Source organism: Varroa destructor, unplaced genomic scaffold, assembly GCF_002443255.2.
Source record: "Varroa destructor unplaced genomic scaffold, Vdes_3.0 BEIS01000001.1, whole genome shotgun sequence".
NCBI classification, from domain to species: domain Eukaryota; kingdom Metazoa; phylum Arthropoda; class Arachnida; order Mesostigmata; family Varroidae; genus Varroa; species Varroa destructor.
In genome coordinates, this window is record NW_019211454.1 from 56,322,692 (window position 1) to 56,341,759 (window position 19,068).

The following is a 19,068-nucleotide window of genomic DNA, read 5'->3' on the forward strand; positions in this document are numbered from 1 at the left end:
TAACATTCCTTGATTTCTTCCTGCCGAACTAATTTTAGGCTGGATTAAAGCTAATGCGCGTGTTGTTATATGTTTTTACAATTTCGAGTTCAAAATCTAGCTGTTCGATGTCCGTCCTCACCAACATACTGACCCGGTTGTCAGTTCAGATCGGGTCATCTTTTGGCCAGTGCCTAACAGGCCTTATGTTAAAAGTGTGTATTTTATATGATTGTGTGTAACTGATTTGCAAAATGCGTCCAATATCTGCTTGCTTCTATTCGGTGACTTAGGTTTAATAAGTATAGGCAAGCGTTGTAGCCCAGTGGTCCTGTGTATGAACATGTGTAAGTAAGTTATCAAATCATCTATGTAAACTAACTGGGCCTGACGGCTTATCGCATCAAATTCTCCCATAGCTACACCTCACAGCTAGCAGGCTTCTGTCCTGACTACACAGACTTTAACCGATCGTGAGTCGTTGTGGGAAGCGGGCGTCACGTGTCAGATTCATAATGTACGAGTCGTGTTCAGTGGAGCGGGTGGGCTGGCTTGATGAAAGCTGAGAACGTCTGAAATACACAGAGTGTAACTTACGTGGTTGAAAAGGATCGCTGATAAACACCGTGGCCCGACCAAGGACAACGCTAACGTACGCCTACGTACCTTCGCAATAAACAGATCGAAGTAAACTGTGAAGATCTAAAACTATTAACAAAAGGTTCACTCTAGACAGAATAGATTTCGTATGATCAAAATTAGCAGTGACTGATTAACAATCGACAAGAGCTTATAGCTCTTGCCGCTATCACTGGCCAGTTATTACAGAGAGTCGTTTAGCACTTCTTTTTTCATATAAACATGGTCCTGTAGATTAGGTAACGAGAATTTTCGATAGGTTTCGACCCTGATGTGGACTGGTTATTTCTGCATATTGCAAAGCAGAAGACCGCCGCTAGGGTAAAAGCAGTGAGAATACAAGGTACAATATTAAAACTGGTAAGATGATTATTAATGACTACAATCAACCGAAAGTCAATTTTCTGAGAAGATGAAACGTACCAATTGAAAATAATTATGAAAAGCCAATTTCCAAAGACAATTATAACATGGCCTACGTTTCTATCTTCGTCTACACTTTATTATTATATTTATAATATTTATTATATTTATACGTAACCTTATATTTATCTGTTTTTTTTTCGCTGAGGAAATCAAAAGCTTAGTGTGATTTTTCCCGAATTGAGTGACGTGTGCAATGAGACACATCGGTATATTTAGTTAACATGCAGCATTGCATAACTTGCCCATACTGACAGTAAATACGGTTAAAATGTTTAAGGCAAACAGGGTCGGATTCAGTTAAATCACCTGCTAGACGTTTTTAACGCCTGAACTGGTATTCGGGATCGCCTATTTGGGGAACGCAACAGTGTATCGCCATAGGTTTGAACTATAGCAAACGGCGTTGCCTCTATTAGCTGTGCTGTGATCCTACTGTTCCGCTAAACCCTTTGCCGGCCGCATTGAGTGAATATAGTTTTTGTTTAGAACGCAAAATAACTGGCTTTGGCCTACTAGGCCATACTACGTTATCAATTCATTCAATTAGCATGCTTCCCCTAGCATCTGATCCATGCGGAAGATTCATGCACCTGTACAAACAATGCTTTTCGATTATACATGACGCCTTCTTTATTTTCTAACACCTAGTGGATAGCAACGAATCCTCTCTCTATGCACACATTAGTAAACTATTAAGGGAATTAATAGAAAAAAGCTTCAGGTTAGACGTACGATTCTCTGACCGCATGCAGTGCGTGCAACTGCGACATATTTCTTCCATTTTAAATATCTCATAATCGATGGTGGTGGTTCCCTCAACTCGCTAATGAGCTTTATTATACGTATAAAGGCAATGAAGACTTGCTCAGTAGAGGGTCGCTTATTGACAATCAAGCGGTCTCATACAAAGGAGGCTCGATTCCCTTTCCTCAAGTGACCCTTTCCTTACACCCTCTCCACGTGGCGGCCGCGTCGAGTACGTAAGTGGATTCTCTCAGACACGTCCTGTTGCGGCAGTGTGTTTCAGGCAGTCGGAAGTGCAAGTTCGTGTTAAAATATACAAATCGTTGTTAAGTTTGTTACTGCAACCCTTCGCAACAGAGGATTACGCGTAGGGAGATTTGTTGAAATTGACACCATCATATACAGCTAAATGTACTCCGAGGATCTAAAATGGGTGTGCCAAGACAGAACAATGCAAGTTCTATGTCAGTTGAATTGGAATTACCATTGTTATGACGGCAGTTGTTCTTCAAAAGAGCTAACATCAGAATTATGTGCAAAATAGGTCTAGCAACCGTTATTCCTTATGCCGTAAACGATCTCATAGAGGTCGACGGTACTGAAAGAGCGAGCAGTCAATAGTGAATCAGGAAAAACGTGTGCACATGAAAGTCAAAGGTTAGCGTATGCTCTAAGCAATGTTGGTAGGACTACCGCGTCGTCTGCGCTGGTGGGCTAGCTCCAGCCGAAGAACGGGCTCCAGTGTACAGAATATAGGTCAGTAGCTTTTGAGCCTAGGATAAAGCAGCATGATAAGTTAGACAAACAGAACACCAGTTATTCGAGAAATAAGAGCAAACATTCAGAAAACCTTGAATGTCGGTTGCCTACATATGTTGAGGTAGCTAGATGATTCCAAGTAGCTCTTTCCTCATGTAAATAATATTTTTCATTTCATACGCATCTGATGAGTCAATTTCCGATTTCACAAAAAATGTGTAGACAATATTTAACTATATCCTACAGAAATGGAGACTCATACTTTTTAATTATGCTTTTTGTTACGTTTCCATAAAACATTTTGAAATCAAACGATTTTTCCTTGTTTAATAAGCCCACCTTGTCCTTCGGTTAGGTGGTCACTTTCCTATTTGAATGCTTGCTGATTACATTATTACAGCATTGAGGAACGTCTACGAAGTTGACAGTAATGACTTCAACTTTTACACGATATTGCATACGGCGCATACGCTTATATATATTCATTCACATAAGCCCCAAATAACAAGAATTATCACCGAAGTGATAATTTGAACATTTAACGTAACATACTATAGCGTTACTATAGTAATGTACTAAGCATACCCAATTGATTTGGAAAGCCTCAGCCTTAAATCTTGACAGAACCATCCAAGTTGGTGGATTATGGGCGATCGTCGCGGCCTTCATGAATCGTTGACCAAGCCGACTTAAAATGTTCATTTATTAGTATTTGCTTCTAGCTGTTATTTCATCCACTTTCTCCGTGTGGCATGAGGCAGAGATAGAATGTCTATTACGTTTTGCATTAATTAAACTAATAGACTAATTAAAAAAAAGGGCTGCGTAATAGAGGGATACAAGAAGCTCGATTATAACGATTAGGACAAACACTATTCTTCTTCTAGTGTTTATTTTGGTTCGATTAGGACAAACGTACAAGACAGACGTCCTTGAACATGGGGTAATAAATTAGCAGGCGATCCCTCGAGAACCATTCTCTTCTGGCCGACCTCCATGTCATCGGGGCAAGCGAGTTTCATTTTCTAGATCTGAATAATAAGAAGACACTCCGTTTATAGCTGGTTCAATTCAATTGTGTGTACAAGCCGATTACGGAAAATATTCTAAGATGACAATCGTAGACTCAGGTTTCTCTTTATTGATTGAACGCTTCAGGCTGTTTATGATCAAATCTTTAGAGATTACCCTATTATAAAGGAGGACACGTAGCACATATGCATTACACGTTTTTCTAACCTGCCTTCCGGCACCTGACCTTTTCCCGCTCATTGCGTTCAAAAAGGTGGGAACTATTAACTGAGCTCACTGATAGTAAGTTATGCAATTTTAATGCAAATAGAACTGCTCACATGACCGACACCGGAAAAGCCACTGCATTTTTGATGAGAGTAAATTATGTTTGCCTTGCTTTTTTCATAGAGCTTAAAATCTAAATGTGAGTTATCTAAAAGCTAAAATGACATATCCTTGGAAGAGATTTGGTAAGTTGCAATTCAGCATTGCTGAATTTAGTTGAGGGAAGCCGTACTGCCTCTTGCGACCAGTCACAGCAACAACGTACCGGTCCGTTGCGTGTGCTCGACACGAATGGGTTTTCCGCAATTTCTTTATATTACTTAGGCTCCATTAAAATAACGACCACTTTTATTTTCGAAGCTGTTGCTGAGGTGCTTGTTGCTACTGCTGATGATGCTATTCATTAAGTAGCTTTTGTATTACCCGAGTCACTTTTTGGTTAGCATTAGGTAATCATTGTACACTTCAATGAAGCAGTACTCCATTCAGTCGCGTTATATGCGACGAACTTGCCTGCGAGCATTTCAATAACGTTTCGATTGGCCTTCGTGTATACAAGAGTCGTTCAAACGTTAGCACGTACTCCGCGCTTTTTTCGAACTAATTCCTGTGCTGAAGTACATGCTTAATTCGCAGACCAATGAAGATATAAATACACAAATATGATACTACAAGAAATTTTCTAAACTCAACTACTTAATAGATCTTTTTTTAATAGATTTTTGCTAATCCAGCGAATGTTCTTGCGCCTGCAAAGCTTCTATTTACGATCGCTCGCAGTTCTTATCTAGACATAATAGTTTTACTAATTAACTACGTTTAGCAGCTGCTTTTTATCCATCGACAGCGTATAAATGAGGAAGTAACGTAAACAGAAAGAACTGTTCCGATAGCCTCAGATCACTAGCTGCTGTCCATAGTTTATACATACAAAGGTTTTATATATATATGATGTACTATCTCCTGTCAAGTTGCGTCTAAAGAGCTGAGAAGCAGTGCTTTTATTTTAAGAAGTTCCGTGACAAGTTCGTTGGTTCAGGGTAGCATCTTGCATCATGTAATAGACCAAAGTGATTTATTAGAAATGCCACATCTATATATTGATAGTATCAGTATAATCTATAACAGTCGACAAATAGAAAATGCTTGGCGGTAAAGTAGATAACCGAGCACAACCTATATAGGTGATATTCATTAATTGGACTCGGGTATATCCAACAAAAATTGGATATATTGCATTATACTGAAGTCTAGGCGTCGAGTAGAAAATTACTCTGTAATGAATTTCTAAAGGACAGCAGAGTAATTAAATGTAGCGCTATAGGATTCAGATGAATAGAGCGGACCTTTCTCGTCGAAAGGAAAGCATAGCATCTCGTGTCAAAAGACAGGTTGAACCTATCTATTTAAAAATAGCGGAAATAACATGTTAATGCTACAGACTGCTGGAAAAGGTTCTTGGCGTAAGTATTGGTCTTTACAGATTTCAGTCTTACGTAAAGTTCATATATGCAAAATGTATATATGACATAGCAAATGTGAGAGCACTTTTATTAGCTGATATTCATATGGAAGTTGAATAGTTTGACGCTACCGTATCCCTTATAACTACTGACTTCAGACCACCTTTATTGATCGTTATTGGTGGAATCACATTAGTTAACTTACGACCATAAACCTGTATGGTTGAAATTCTGTTTTAAGGACCGCCAAGATTAAGGACATCAGGCCTGTCGGTCGGTGTCTTCCAGGGTATGGTGTCGCAGTTATGACAAAATGTTCGTTTGCAAAAGAGGCGTCTCTCACTACCGACCAACTGCTACATTTAACAAGCACTATTTCGAAAAAGAGCTAGGCTTATTCGTCATTTACTCGTCTAAACAAACGAGACATTTTGAGGGGGCTTCGTATCGTACGACCAGTTAAGAGAACCTGTGGCCAGTTATCCACGGCACTATGACGTCGTAATTTCTGCCGCGTGCAATTTTAAGTCAGTTGCGCAGTTTAGCATAGACTCACACATTTCAGATTGTTGCTCCTATCGTTTTCGTAAGTTGCTATGGCAGTTCGCTAATTCTATTTCGATACACAGTACACTTTCAGCGTATCGTCTCCGAGCAATTGTAAATAACTTTGTCGTCGTTTTTTTTTTCTTTGAGAGGAACAGTGAATAAGAAAAGGTGTGTTTGACAATCGATTCCTTACTTGTAATATTAATGTTCAGCAACGTATTTATCGACGAACGTATTTTATACAAGTCAGATGGAATAGGCTAATTAATTACGGCAATGTATATGGCATACAAAGTTACGATTTTGACTGGTTGACAAACAAGCTTGACAAGCTAAATTTCTGGCTTCTTTTGTCATAATCGAAAATATAATCTGCGGATAACATGCGCCATACTTGTATACTGGATTTTAAGCATGGGACACCTTGCCTGGCCTGCACGAAAATGGCGAACAAGATCGAGACGTCCCATTGGCAATACATTCAAAGTGTCAGTTTGAAAGACGAGTCTGGAATTGCTATCGTTTTAAGCTACAGAAACAAAACTGGCCTAGGAACGCTGATTCTCTAGTTAATGAGAGGCAAGTTTGTAAGGAAAGTAATCTCTAGCTATAGTGAGTTTAGGCGAAAAGTGAGCCACCTAAATGTCACTCTGCAATGTAATTGGTGATTCTTCTTCTAGCCATCAGCTAGATATGATCAGCAGAAGCATGGCTGGCCTTATAGTCGTAACATTTTCCACGCCATATGCAAACCACGTTTGCCCAACCGTTGCAGAAATGCCCTTTATGGATATCGCCGCAGTTACAATTGCTGTCAGAGTATTTCAACAAGATATATTACAGCGTCTACAGTAGTTATCGTTGTCGGCTTCTTTTTTCGAATGGAACTTCTCGCACATGGTCTCTATTAGTTCTACCTGCTTTGAAACTGGACCAGAAATAAGACAAGGCTACAATGGCAATGAATGCGATTCAAGCACCTTATTCACATTTGTAATTTTTCTTTCGAGAGTAATGAATTGGCCGATCATCTAAGTACTTGAAACCTATAAGCTATGTATATTCGTAGCATCTAGGTTCATCTCATTTGACGTTTCCATTTGTCCCTTCTTTTGCTCACGACGTTTCCTCGTACATAGAAGATAGCTATTTGATCAGATGTGAAACACTTTTTAGATACTGTAAAGGTAATTTGTGCCTAAAACGGAAAGAACTATGTTCTTGGTACATGTATACGTGGATATATACGTCTGTATAGAGGAAAGGCTGCGAGAAGCCGAAACGAACGAGGTAAATTCGATAGAGAAAACAGACGTCTCTGCCTGATGGTCAAGCTGGTTAAGGTGAGTGAGATTGCACTGAGATCACGTTCATCATTGGCATCTATTCCTCATCTATTTGTCGAATAGTGACGGAACTTTGCGAATTTGTTGAATGACGATATTGTATGTCAAGGGCGCCCTTGAAACAAATGGCCCTCAGATACCATCAGCTGCGTCTCTTAAAATCGCTGGAAAACGCGTTGTCAACACTTATAGTCGAAGGCGTCAATATAGGCCGACTCAGTAGAATTTCAAGTGCACCCATATCGTAGGGAAAATAACATTATTATATTTAAAATAAGAAACATGTAATACATCTGTTCAGAAATCTTGAAGCCTATTTTATAGTAATAGCTAACCAATTTGACCATGGCCTTCTAATGGGCCAATCGCAGATGATCTGAAGTATGAATTAATATACAGATGAATATGACAATACGAAAGCAGGAAGTGGCCAATAGTTACTTCCTCTCAAGCGAAGACGGCAAGCCGATGAGATGGGATTCAGCGTATTTTGATCGAATAGGCTAGCGGTTTATTCAGTTTTGATCGGGACTGGATTTGTTTAAAGCGGGATCTCATTTTTATAATAAACCGTCCTTATAAAGAAGGACTGGACTGTCATTGGTTGTCCGGCTAACGTCTTGACGACTGTAATGAGATGTATCAAGGAGACTGAAAGGTGTATATCGTAATCGAAACGATGGAGAACGGTGTAACGTACTTATTTCCTCTGAAGCCCCCATAAAAAAATGTGCCGCCATCAATGTGGTCAAATAGACTGTCTTTGTTCATTGGGCGACGATGCAGGGAAACAACCATGAACATCAAAACGGATAGACCAGCTTGGCACATATAGTTGGGTTATTTTAGCAAAAAAAGAAACATTTTTTTCCGGGGAAACTGCAGCTTACAAACGGGCCATCAAACCGGTAGATACTACGAGATAATTTTGCTTACTATCATGGAGATGCGTTCTAATAATTTTAATATAATAATGCGCTCAACTAATAGGTATAAATATCGTAATTTTATTGCAAAACCACTCCATTGAACAATCGTAGGGTACTAATATGGAAACGTTCCACGCAAAACTTGCTTTTACTTCCAAGTTGTTCTAAATGCTTCTACGAACCGAACGTTTTAAGAAGACAATTGTTCATTATTGAAATCACCTGATTTTATAAAAAGGACCGCATCTATTATTGTGAAGTGATATCTACGTTTCAAGTTATTGATGAATTTACGTTTCTGGCTACTTTGAGTTAATTCTTAAAATGTAAATATATTACATTAGGCTTTACCAGCCTCAGTTGGTTTACCATATAAACATGCATTTGCTACTGGTATAGCTTTCAATGACTCCTGTCTAGGCTCTGAAGGATCCTGTTTCGAATGCTGATAACTACAAATGAACCCAATCGAATGTATAGTTGATTGACACAAAACACACTTAGTGTCTCTGAACGATGCTCGTTATTAATGTAACCGCTATGCACTACTTGCATACTGTGCGGCATTGTAGAAAGGAAAGGAAAAGGGCGGTAGGCTGTTAGAAATGCCACACGGAAAGAAATCCCAGGATAGATGCTGTGGGTATACTGTGTGTCAAATAAAGCTTGCGTGTGGGGAAGCGTTACCGTGCCTGAAGCCTCACTAGCCATGAAGTCTTCCCACGTCGTCAGACTGGGAAGAGTCGACACTTCATCGCTGTCGCGTCTGCTGCATCCGGAATGAGCCATTCCCGATGTTTTCGAGCCCGAACCAACTCCCAAGAGTCCCACTAGCCTCGGCAGGTCCATATGTGTATATATGGATGTGTGAGTGTGTATGTGTAAGGCTTGACCGTGTGTGTCGAGGCAGAAAGATGTCTGTGGGGTATGTGCTGCTTTGTCTGGACGTCTGTCCCGGCAGGAACAGACCCCTTCAGCCCGTAAGCGGGTGTGTCCAGACGCAACCAGCAGGGGCGGCAGCAGCCACCACATGGTTTTTCTTTTCCGAGTAAGAGAGGGCGGAGGAGGGGATGCGAAAGTTTGGTCTGTCACTCCTCGAATGTCGCGCAGGCATGATTGACATTTACGCTGGTCCCTCTACGAGGTCTATTCCGCCTCGTTTCTAGGATACCAGCACTACTAAAACGAACACTATTTCGCCGTGCGGGCTGCACATTCCACTGGTGGCGATCGTGCCGCCACTGCCGTTCGTGCAGACTCGTGTTATGCATACAGCGAAAAACACAACGGTTTCTCAGCAAGGCTTCGAGCCTCGAACGAACGAGCTGCGTTCCTTTGTCCTTTTTTTTGCCCCAGCCTTCCTTGATAAAGAAGGATGCTGCTGTTCTGCAAGAAACTATTGATAGTCTACCAAAGGCATGCGATGGCGACATCGAGACTTCACAGAATCTGGACGGCGTTTTTGACGATTTTACTCCTCGTATCGTTGAAACATTACAGTAATCCATATCGATATTTATATAAGGATGAGTCTTATAGGAAATCTCATCAGGTGGCGAAGAAAACACTTGAAAATTGTAATATTTAAAGAGAGAAAACGCCACGGATATTAGCACTACAGTTAAAATAAGCAATGCAATAAAAAGATCTATTGGGTATTTTTAGTGCGTTTTGTTTGTTTGGTCCACACTTTTAGTAGATACCCTTAATAAATCTAAATTATATTGTAATACTAAAGCCAGCGTTGGCGAATTGGTAGGATATCAGACCAAAGGCGCGTGTTAAATTACCTGCCAAAGCTAGGTGCCAGTTTTGAATTATTTGACATATTAATTTACTACACAGTTACGTGTTATGAGAATAAACATCGTTACACTCTGTACTCTTTATACGACATAGTCTCAATACGTCACTGGCGATGCCTTTAGCGTGAATATTAACTGCTAGAAGTTTCAATTTTTGTGGAGAAAAACATTGCTGTTTAAATTATGTACAAGCCCGCTTAATGTACAGTTATGTGGTAATAGTTGATATCAGGTTTAGCAAGTTTACCTCACAGGGTGGTCAAACGGCCAGGCACTACCGGAAAGCTGAAATAAGAGATAGTCCTGTGAGTTCTCGCGGGCTACTAGACAGAATGGATGATTTCGATTTATTATTGAACAGGTGATAACCATCGATTCTTGTTCTAGAGTTAGTCCATGTATCCTTGACTTATACCCACAATAGGTAGACTTAAACTATTAACCCTTCCTCAACTTTTAACTTCCTCCTTTTCCTTACTTCATATATGGCCGTCTCAGGACGGATAATTTAATTATGTTACTGTCCGCTTACACACCTAGTTTGAGCAGCGAGTTTTGCACGAAGTTTATGGTAGATCATAAATATCTTATCATATTTCCTGATGTACCAGCTGTAACAGCAAAGCACTATATAACGTGCGATTTGGTACCTGGCGGAAATTGTGAGTAGTAGAGAAATTACTTTTAATATTATTTATATATTTAATCTAGATGTCACAAGCCAGTAAGGACGAATCTGCATCGAAAACACAGCAGGTTTATAATAATCCGAAGCCTGATCTCCCATGTTTGCAAGATGAACATCAGTCTTGTAAGAATCGGCAATGCCTAGAAGTTCTTCTAGAGGAAGGATGCGCCTTGTTCTCTTATAGGCGAGCCGGTTTATTCAGCACCTGTTTTTCTACAATAAATTTTATATCCAATATACCGATCATCACCCCACATATTACAATTATAATTCACTGTTACACAATAGAATAAATAAATTTTTTAATGTTTTAGCTATTTCATATAAATGTAACGTGTATTTGAGGTATACCTAAAAATTGCCCATCCAAATCCAGCTGAAATACATTCACTACATAACTTGTGTGGAAATCAGAGGTTCAATAAGTTGGAAGTAAACAAAAGCGCAGCCAGATTGTTTTAGTTTCTTTTCGTTTGCAAAACGTGTCAGTTGAGGTGGAAGTTGAAAGCGTTTTAGGTTGTCAGCCTAAAATGTGACTCCGAATCACAGCAATAACTCCTTTTTAATACGGATAAGTTAAAGTTTGCCGCAGAGTGTAAGTTCTGCATAGAAAGCCATTTAGAAATCACTCCACAGAAAGCGCTTGCCAAAAAAATCTCAGGCGCTCCCAGAGTTTTATGAAATGTTACTTCCAGTTTCAGAGCATGTTGTCGGACCCTTCAAATGTGTGATCAAAGTTCAAGGATTACGCATGTCAGGTAAACTAAATAGTATTTGATATACACTATATAGGGTCTGCAGTTAGAAGCTATGAAGAGGATGTCACTTAATTTCGCATCGTTGTCCTCTGCTGTTTACAGGCAGTTTAGTTCTGTCTATAATACCCATATGGGTCAACTGGTGCCTCGCCTGGAACGGGGTGTCCGGAGTGAAAATAGAGCGCCTTTCCATACCCAGTTCGGTAGAAAACGGCACGGCCGATTCAGTGATACTTGACTGCATCTACTCCTATAGCCAGGACGACCAACAACTAGTAGTCAAGTGGTTTTTTAACAAGGACCCAAAACCCATCTACCAGTGGATTCCCGACCTAAGCAAAAGATCGTACACTTCATCACCGCGTTTCGAAGGCCACATCAACCGACACTACGTCGCCAGTCAAGATTGGTATACTCGATACCGCGCGTTGAATATTTTGCGACCCACTACTGATATGAGCGGAACGTACTCGTGTTCTGTAACGTCGCTACAAAGTCAAGATACTCGTGCTGCTGACATGATTGTCTACGGTTCGTATTGAATCTGGGTTTTGTCGATTTACACGTTTTAGAAGCGAATGCGAAATCTCAATGGATAATATGCGACGTTGTCAAATTCTAATATTGAAAGGATGTTCTGACTACTGCCACTAGTCGAGCTTCGTGGGGTTATTCGGAAATACTTTTCTGTAATGATGATAATGCTTATGCCAGAGATGCTGAACATTAATTAAGATCAGGGTATTTAATTACAGCTAAACCGAAAAAATTCGATCTGAGCTTTCTTCAGCCGGAAGATTCCGAAGAGACACAGTTCCGCTGCCAAGTGGAAGGAATATTTCCTCAACCACAAGTTTTAATGTACAGAGTTGAACAAATGAATATCGCTGGTGAGTTATCGAATTCAAGCTACAATATAAACTTGCAGATTCAATAATAAGGTGCAAGATTTAGCTTCGTCTGGCCCGCCAAAAAGAACTACGCTAGCAGCATTGGAGGCGTTAGAGCTATCCGCTATGTATATATAAACACTGGCAAAGGTATGGTTGTAGCGAACAAGAAAACCAAGTTTGAAACCATATTCCGTAGACTGCTATCAGAAGAACTTTTTTGCTTAAATGCTTTAGAATACGCTTTTACTAACCCTAATAAGTCCTGTGAGCCTTTATTTAATAAGATACGAAATCCAAAAGAAACTACCAAGTAGAACCAAATGGCGTCTGCTAGAAGGCTGGGCAGTAAGCTGAATGAACAACGACTGACTTTCAGTAAACAAATGGTGGCGTTACCTAAATTGTAAAGCCCTCTGCATGGAGACCTCGTTTCGATTTTTGCACCTGTGTTTGTACAGTTAAATAAATTCTGGCGTCTAAAGAATAGTAGAAGATCTCTATTCGTTTGATTAGAAACAGTAGGGAAACGGCCACTTTTATAATAGAAGTATTTGCTGATTTTCGCACCAATGTATTGGTGTCACCGGTGTCTTCTACCAAGATCACATCTAAGAATATATTAGATCATATCATATGCTTCTTAACGTCAGTGAACGTCCTTAATATATCTTATATATTGTAGAAATGAAAATGTAAAAAACCATCTTGCGTAGTTTACTTAAGTTGAGTATCTATCTCTTGGTTCCGGTTATAGAAATATGATTGGTTCTACAGATTCGTAAAGCTTTACTGTTGGCCGGTGTTACGTTTTCCTTTACGATGCTCATATGAAGTTAAACAAATTGATTGATGGATGTTGTATAATTACTTTGCTTTCTTCATTTTATTTTTAGTCCCGCTCGAATTGCACTCTGACACATGACCTCTTTAGCTCTGCCCAACTTTACGGTAATCAGTTTTGAAGATGTTGTTCAAAAACAATTGTCGTTGGTTACGGGGGAAGGATTTTAACGTCTGCTATTTCACTTATTTTAACAATCACTAAGTCATTGACGATTGTTGCCATTTTTTCGAATCAGGTGGGGAATATATGAATGTAGACAACATGACGGGCCAGCTTAACTATTCGGTTCAACCAATAGCTGAACGAAGATTAGCCGACGGTACAAGTGAAGTTCGAGAGTCGGCACTCAGCGTACAAGCCCAGCAACGTCGAGCGGCCCGTGATGGCTATTCAACGATCCTCACGACGTCGTTATCAAATCGGCATTTTCGTAGAGGTCATTCGACGGCCAGGCACCTATTTTTCTGCGTTTACTCGATTCCTTCAACGGATATCAAACAAACGCGCGTTCTCGAATTCTATCCAGGTTAGTTCTTGGCTTATGGCTGACTCCCGGGGTGAGAATACGTCTTGTTGGTACGAAATCAAAGCTACCCTATGCAAAAAGAGATATGGCATCTTTGCGGATTAGATCGCACTATTTGTGTCTTTTTGGGCTGTACATGTGCCAGGACGTGCACGGTTTAGATCACAATAAAGTAGATACAGTTTCCTTACGTGAGACAATCACTGCAACAGATTTCCTATCGACTTTTCTTCAGAACGGTACATTTCAGGAACAACGAGTAGACACACGAGTATATTAAACTATCTCGTATTAGTTTTCGGTTACTTGGCGTTCCTTCAGAGGATTACTGCAACATCATTATTGTAAACTTAAAGCTGTACCAACCTCGTGGGACGACGGGTACGCCCGGAGGACTCTTAACGATCCAATTCAGATCCGACTTACATCATCGTACAATTTCGGCGTGAGTTTCCCTGTTGGTTTTTTGTAACTATATGTGTAATTGTGCTTTTATTAGCCTGTTCTAATTCACTTAACTCTACTGGGTATTAGTATTAACACAGAAAATTATTTAATAGCGAGCATTTTCCAATAGGGCTTCAATCAAACATCATTCTTTTAGAATCGATGAAGCAGACATTCAAGTAATCTGGCTCAAAAAAAAATAAAAACAGTCACTCTGCACTAAAAAATATGACTCATTTCCTTATTACAGGTTGAAACCAGCGACCATGGAAGGTTCAGGTCAAAAAATCAACGAGAAGTATTCAGCGGCCTACAGCATGAACTATGGTATATAATCCATAGTATTTGAAGAAGATATACGTAGAGGACATAAGGAACCAAGTAAAATGCGGAAAGCGCCACATCGTGTGGTCCGACAGATCCATAGGAGAACACTGACTTCTCAAAAATGTCAACTAAAACAAAAATTTATGAGATCTTAGTTTTGGCTCCACGTCGACTGCACCTTCTTGTGAGCCTTACTACGTACGGAGTGTTCATTGTAACGTGAGACAATTATGTCTCACTGAAATGAAGGCTGTAGCTAGACAGTTTATAATGCTGTATTGATTAACCCTATCAGTTGGACGGCACAACGCGATTAAAATTAAATACGAACATGAAAAGTTTGTACGTAGTGGTGGCAGCAGCGGTAGGTCTAATAGTAGATCGACGTCGGAGACTCATGGATCTGTGCTTTGCCCCTTATTCACCATAGTTCAATAAGCTGTTGTTGTATTCGCCGTTTGTTTCGCTATTTACAGTGGCAGAACTCGAAAAGCAGCAATTTCACAGATTCCACTGCGAACCTATCTCGCGTTCCCTCTTCCGGACTCTCGCGGTCTCTCTCTTGCGGAGAAAAATGCTCCTGTTTGGCAGGTTCGCCACTACTCCTGATTAGTCCATTCTACTGCATTGTGCGTAAAAGAAACAGTCCGCTATTGAAGGTGAGGAAGGAGGCCCGATTGAGTCAGCAACTTCAGGCACAACTAGGACCGCCCAGCATGCCTCGGAAAGGCCAACAGGGTCCGGACGAAGCTAGGAGCTCTACCTGAACCTCGTCAATAGACAATAACGTAAGGAGGCAGTGTATATAAAGGAACTCCCTTGTGCAATCAACCCTACACACCCATTCTAGACGTCATCACGACGACATGCGGACAATGTATTATGGGACAGGCGTTGGAAATTCACCGGCGGTAACTCAGTGCGCCTGGTCTCTGTGCGGGTTCGTTGGTCCACCTTATAGCTACATTAGCCTGGGGGAGAGAAATTGAACGACGTGAAAGCTAAGAGAAAAGTTTAGCGGATAAACATCATACCTCTGTAACTATAATAGCAGATGAAATGGGAAGAGGACGTAAACGCTACTGTGCAAAATTTTAGCAGCAAATAACGGAGGCGTTTGAATGATTTGAGAATCAAACGCATGCCGGGTATATTAGCAATACATACAGACCTACTGGTAAGAAAACTGTTTGTAAATATATTGAATGCCGTTATTAAGTGCATTATTATTATTATTATTATTAGTATTATAGAGAAGCAAAGAGAGCCTACCCCCACCATTCCTCTAACACTACGGACCTATTTTTTTCTTTGTCGATCGAATAAGGTCGCTTTAGTCCCATTCAGTCATCGCAATATAGTCATTGAAGTATATAAGTGAAAAGAACTAAAATTTACTATCGAAGAGCATGGAACATATTTAAAAAAAATAATAACTAAGGAAAGCAACTGGCAAAATTAGGTACGGAATTAAAGATGATATAAATACTAAATTATCGTTTGTAATTTAAAATAGAATTTAATTAAAGAAATGGGTAAGCATATAGTTGTTGACTGAACGGGTAAAAGAAATGAGACAAATGCTTGGTGGGAGCTGTATAAAGTGTAAACTATAATTTTAAAATAAATACCCTATTAACCCAATTAATGATTTTAACAATTACTTGTATTCATTCCATATGTTCCGTCATTTCTCTCAATACGTACGATACAGCATTTGCAAATGCCTATTTTTTTTCTCACTCTAACTATATGCATAGACGTCAAGCGCCCCCAAACCTCCCCGTACATATTTCGATGTGAAAATTGTAAAATATGTATAGCATTCCAGATAAATAAGATATTTCGCTATATCATTTTTTCTCCAAAGTAAACCAATGCGCTAAATATTCCCCTTAGGGACTGAATAGACTTCTGACATAAACGTTCGTTTACTCATTGAGCAAAGCCCCGGTACGCTTATGTCTGAAAATTTTCTTAAAGAATATCCCAGTAATACGGTGCAAACTTCTTTGTTGCAAAGGCGTGCGATTGATGGTTGAAGCCTATACTCAACATGAGTTATTAAATAAGGAAAAAATTAAATATTTTCAAGGAACATATACGGATATGTTTCAATCGACGAAATGTTTACTTCCCTTCATTATACAATGCTATGAGGCATTTTTGTATAAAAGAAAATCTATCGGCTATATTCAATACTTAACACGTTTTCTTTAGTAAAATTTATAGGACTATCTTGAACATAAATCACAGTTGAATGAATGTGTACCTTAAAGCATTTATTTAAAAAATCCAATTCGTAAACACAATAAATTGGTCAGTATATTGCACGAGGGTACTCCTGACTCGCAACCAGGTTGCACTCTGAAATTAAACGTAAACTTTTAAGCTTAAACGAGGCTAGTATAAAAACACGCTTTTAAGCCAATGCGTAACATCCCTATAAATCGCCAATTTATTTTCTTACCTACCGTTGTTATGGTTGGGTGTATTTTTTCTATATGTAATAGGTCAGCCACAAAAGCTTAAGCTTCATTGCTTTTAAAAGATAAACTCAAATTTGACGTACTACACACAAATTAGGATTTTGGTATAATTACTAGATTTTTGTTTTGGACCAAATTTTACAGGATAGGGCTACTTGAAACAGCTAAGTAGTACCAATTTGGATAGTTTATAGAACGTTTGTTGTACCACAAATAAAGAACTTAATCAATGTACGTTTTTAGCACAGCTGTCTCTGTCCCGAAGCTATAATAGCGAATTGCCTTATATGAAGGACAACGCATTCAGTTCAAGGCTATATGGGCCGCTGTATTTTGGGTATATAGAAAAAGGAAATGCCGTCAACTACTACGTTTATAAGAAAATTGAGGAACGTAAATTGGATCAAAGTACGATTCGGCCTTAAGTTAATGTATATACATATGTGTATAGATGTAAAGACTGACATGCATGAAATAGATGAGACATGGGAATGAACTAACTATAGGTAATTTTTAGCAACAAAGCCATGTTTCGGCGTGGTCAAGCTGCCTTCAAGGAACGGTACTTGTTAAACTTTTGCAATTTTTAGGTTTTAGCCCGTTCTAGACCCTTCAATTTTATGGACTTTAGATTTGTTTGCAGTCTGAAACGTGAGTATGTTAGATTTTATCGTACGTAGCGTACAACGAGAATAGTTGTATTCAGTGTTATTATTAAAATGTTTTCCGTTAGAAAATAATTTTTGAGGATAACTGGTGACCGATTCAAGGCTGGTGTTGAAACCGGGATTAAGAAGAGCAGTAGTGATACGAATAATAAATAGTAAATAAAGATGCCCGTCAGATATATCTGTGTCGGAACATGAACAACATTTTATCCAAATACCTATTTTTATTTAAACAAATAACTCCTTTCTTATCCCAACTGATCCCGAACATCGCGCACGCCTCAAGATGAATGGGCATCTAGCGGATGCAATTCGACCCTAAGTGTTTTCCTTCAATGTGATCTGCGCAGCCGCCCACTTGAGCTATGGCCATTTAATCTCCGTTTGCGTATTCGCGTGTGGTAAGAAGGGAAAACGTAACACAGCCCACAATCGACAATGTCTATCCTAAACTGAGAGAGGAAAAAAGCTGGAGTCAACAAAAGATGTGCTCCGCAATGGTGATATCTTGTTCGTCTTTGTTGAATGATCGACCGGTCGATAATAATAAAGACAATAAACGCTTGTAAGTGTTAATAAAGACGTCAATGAACCCATCAAGGGAGTCATCGACTAACAACGCTGTTCCGATACTGCCCCTTCCAGTCATAGGATAACACATGCCTTCACTTATCTAACAGCAAACCATAAATATACTAGTCGCGTTGCTAGCTGAGCTCTTTAGGTATATATAATATTTTCTAAAATATGTTAGACAGTAAACTTATCAATTTTACCAGTGTTGATATATAACCATTAGCTGTGGTGGTTTGGGTGAAAGGACGATTTGTTTGGTTTGTCACCGCTCAGATTTACCCGTCCAGTTAAATTCAATAATTAGCAGTTTAAAAAAATGAATTTATTAACTTACTGAAGGAAGGCTATTTTGCACCTTCTCAAGCACAATTGTCGTTTTTGCGATTATTGTATGTATTCTAGGCAGAACAGGTGTTTCTTCGTTCCTGGAAAGTTTTCAGATACAGCATGTTTCGGGTGGCGTTCGTACTCAGCGTCAACTGTGGCTGGTTCTGTGCACTGTATTGTACAGCAGGGTCAATGCGGTGGTCGAAAACCAATAAAAATTAAATTGTGATCCCTCTTAATCCTATATGAAAAACAGCCCGGTATACTTACGATTAAACTTATTTTTAGAATAGAATGCTCTGTGTCAACTAATCTAAAAGTCTTCGAGCCATTACAATTGTTTATCGAGTATACGACATCGGTGCGTATCTACTCCATAAAATAATATGCGCCAATACCATCTTCTCTGATATATAGCCATCACAATCTATTGGAGAAGCTAACATCTTTCCAGCAGTTGTCTCGAATTTTTAAGTACGCGAGTGTACGCTATCCAACAAGCTTCTACAGTGGCTGGTGTTTGAATTAATTTTAATTTTTAATTAAATTAAAATAAATTAAAATCAATCATCTTAACATTTCATTGC

At 39.4% G+C, this 19,068-nt stretch overlaps 1 protein-coding gene across 3 annotated transcripts; it reads left to right on the forward strand.

Moving 5' to 3' along the window:
• Positions 1 to 2,036: 2,036 nt before the first annotated feature.
• Positions 2,037 to 16,081, forward strand: LOC111242860 (uncharacterized). 3 transcript variants are annotated; one of them, XM_086990446.1, is made up of 7 exons: positions 2,039 to 2,544; positions 11,487 to 11,915; positions 12,140 to 12,274; positions 13,357 to 13,647; positions 13,883 to 14,092; positions 14,345 to 14,605; positions 14,898 to 16,081. In XM_086990446.1, exons 1-5 carry the CDS (start codon positions 2,466 to 2,468, stop codon positions 13,993 to 13,995), a joined length of 1,047 nt encoding a protein of 348 aa, XP_086846572.1. In that variant the 5' UTR covers positions 2,039 to 2,465; the 3' UTR covers positions 13,996 to 14,092; positions 14,345 to 14,605; positions 14,898 to 16,081. The 3 variants fall into 3 exon arrangements, with proteins under 3 accessions (XP_086846573.1, XP_086846572.1, XP_086846563.1); XM_086990437.1 differs by having other exon boundaries at positions 14,345 to 14,421; XM_086990447.1 differs by lacking the exon at positions 12,140 to 12,274 and having other exon boundaries at positions 2,037 to 2,544; positions 14,345 to 14,421.
• The last annotated feature ends 2,987 nt before the right edge of the window (positions 16,082 to 19,068 follow it).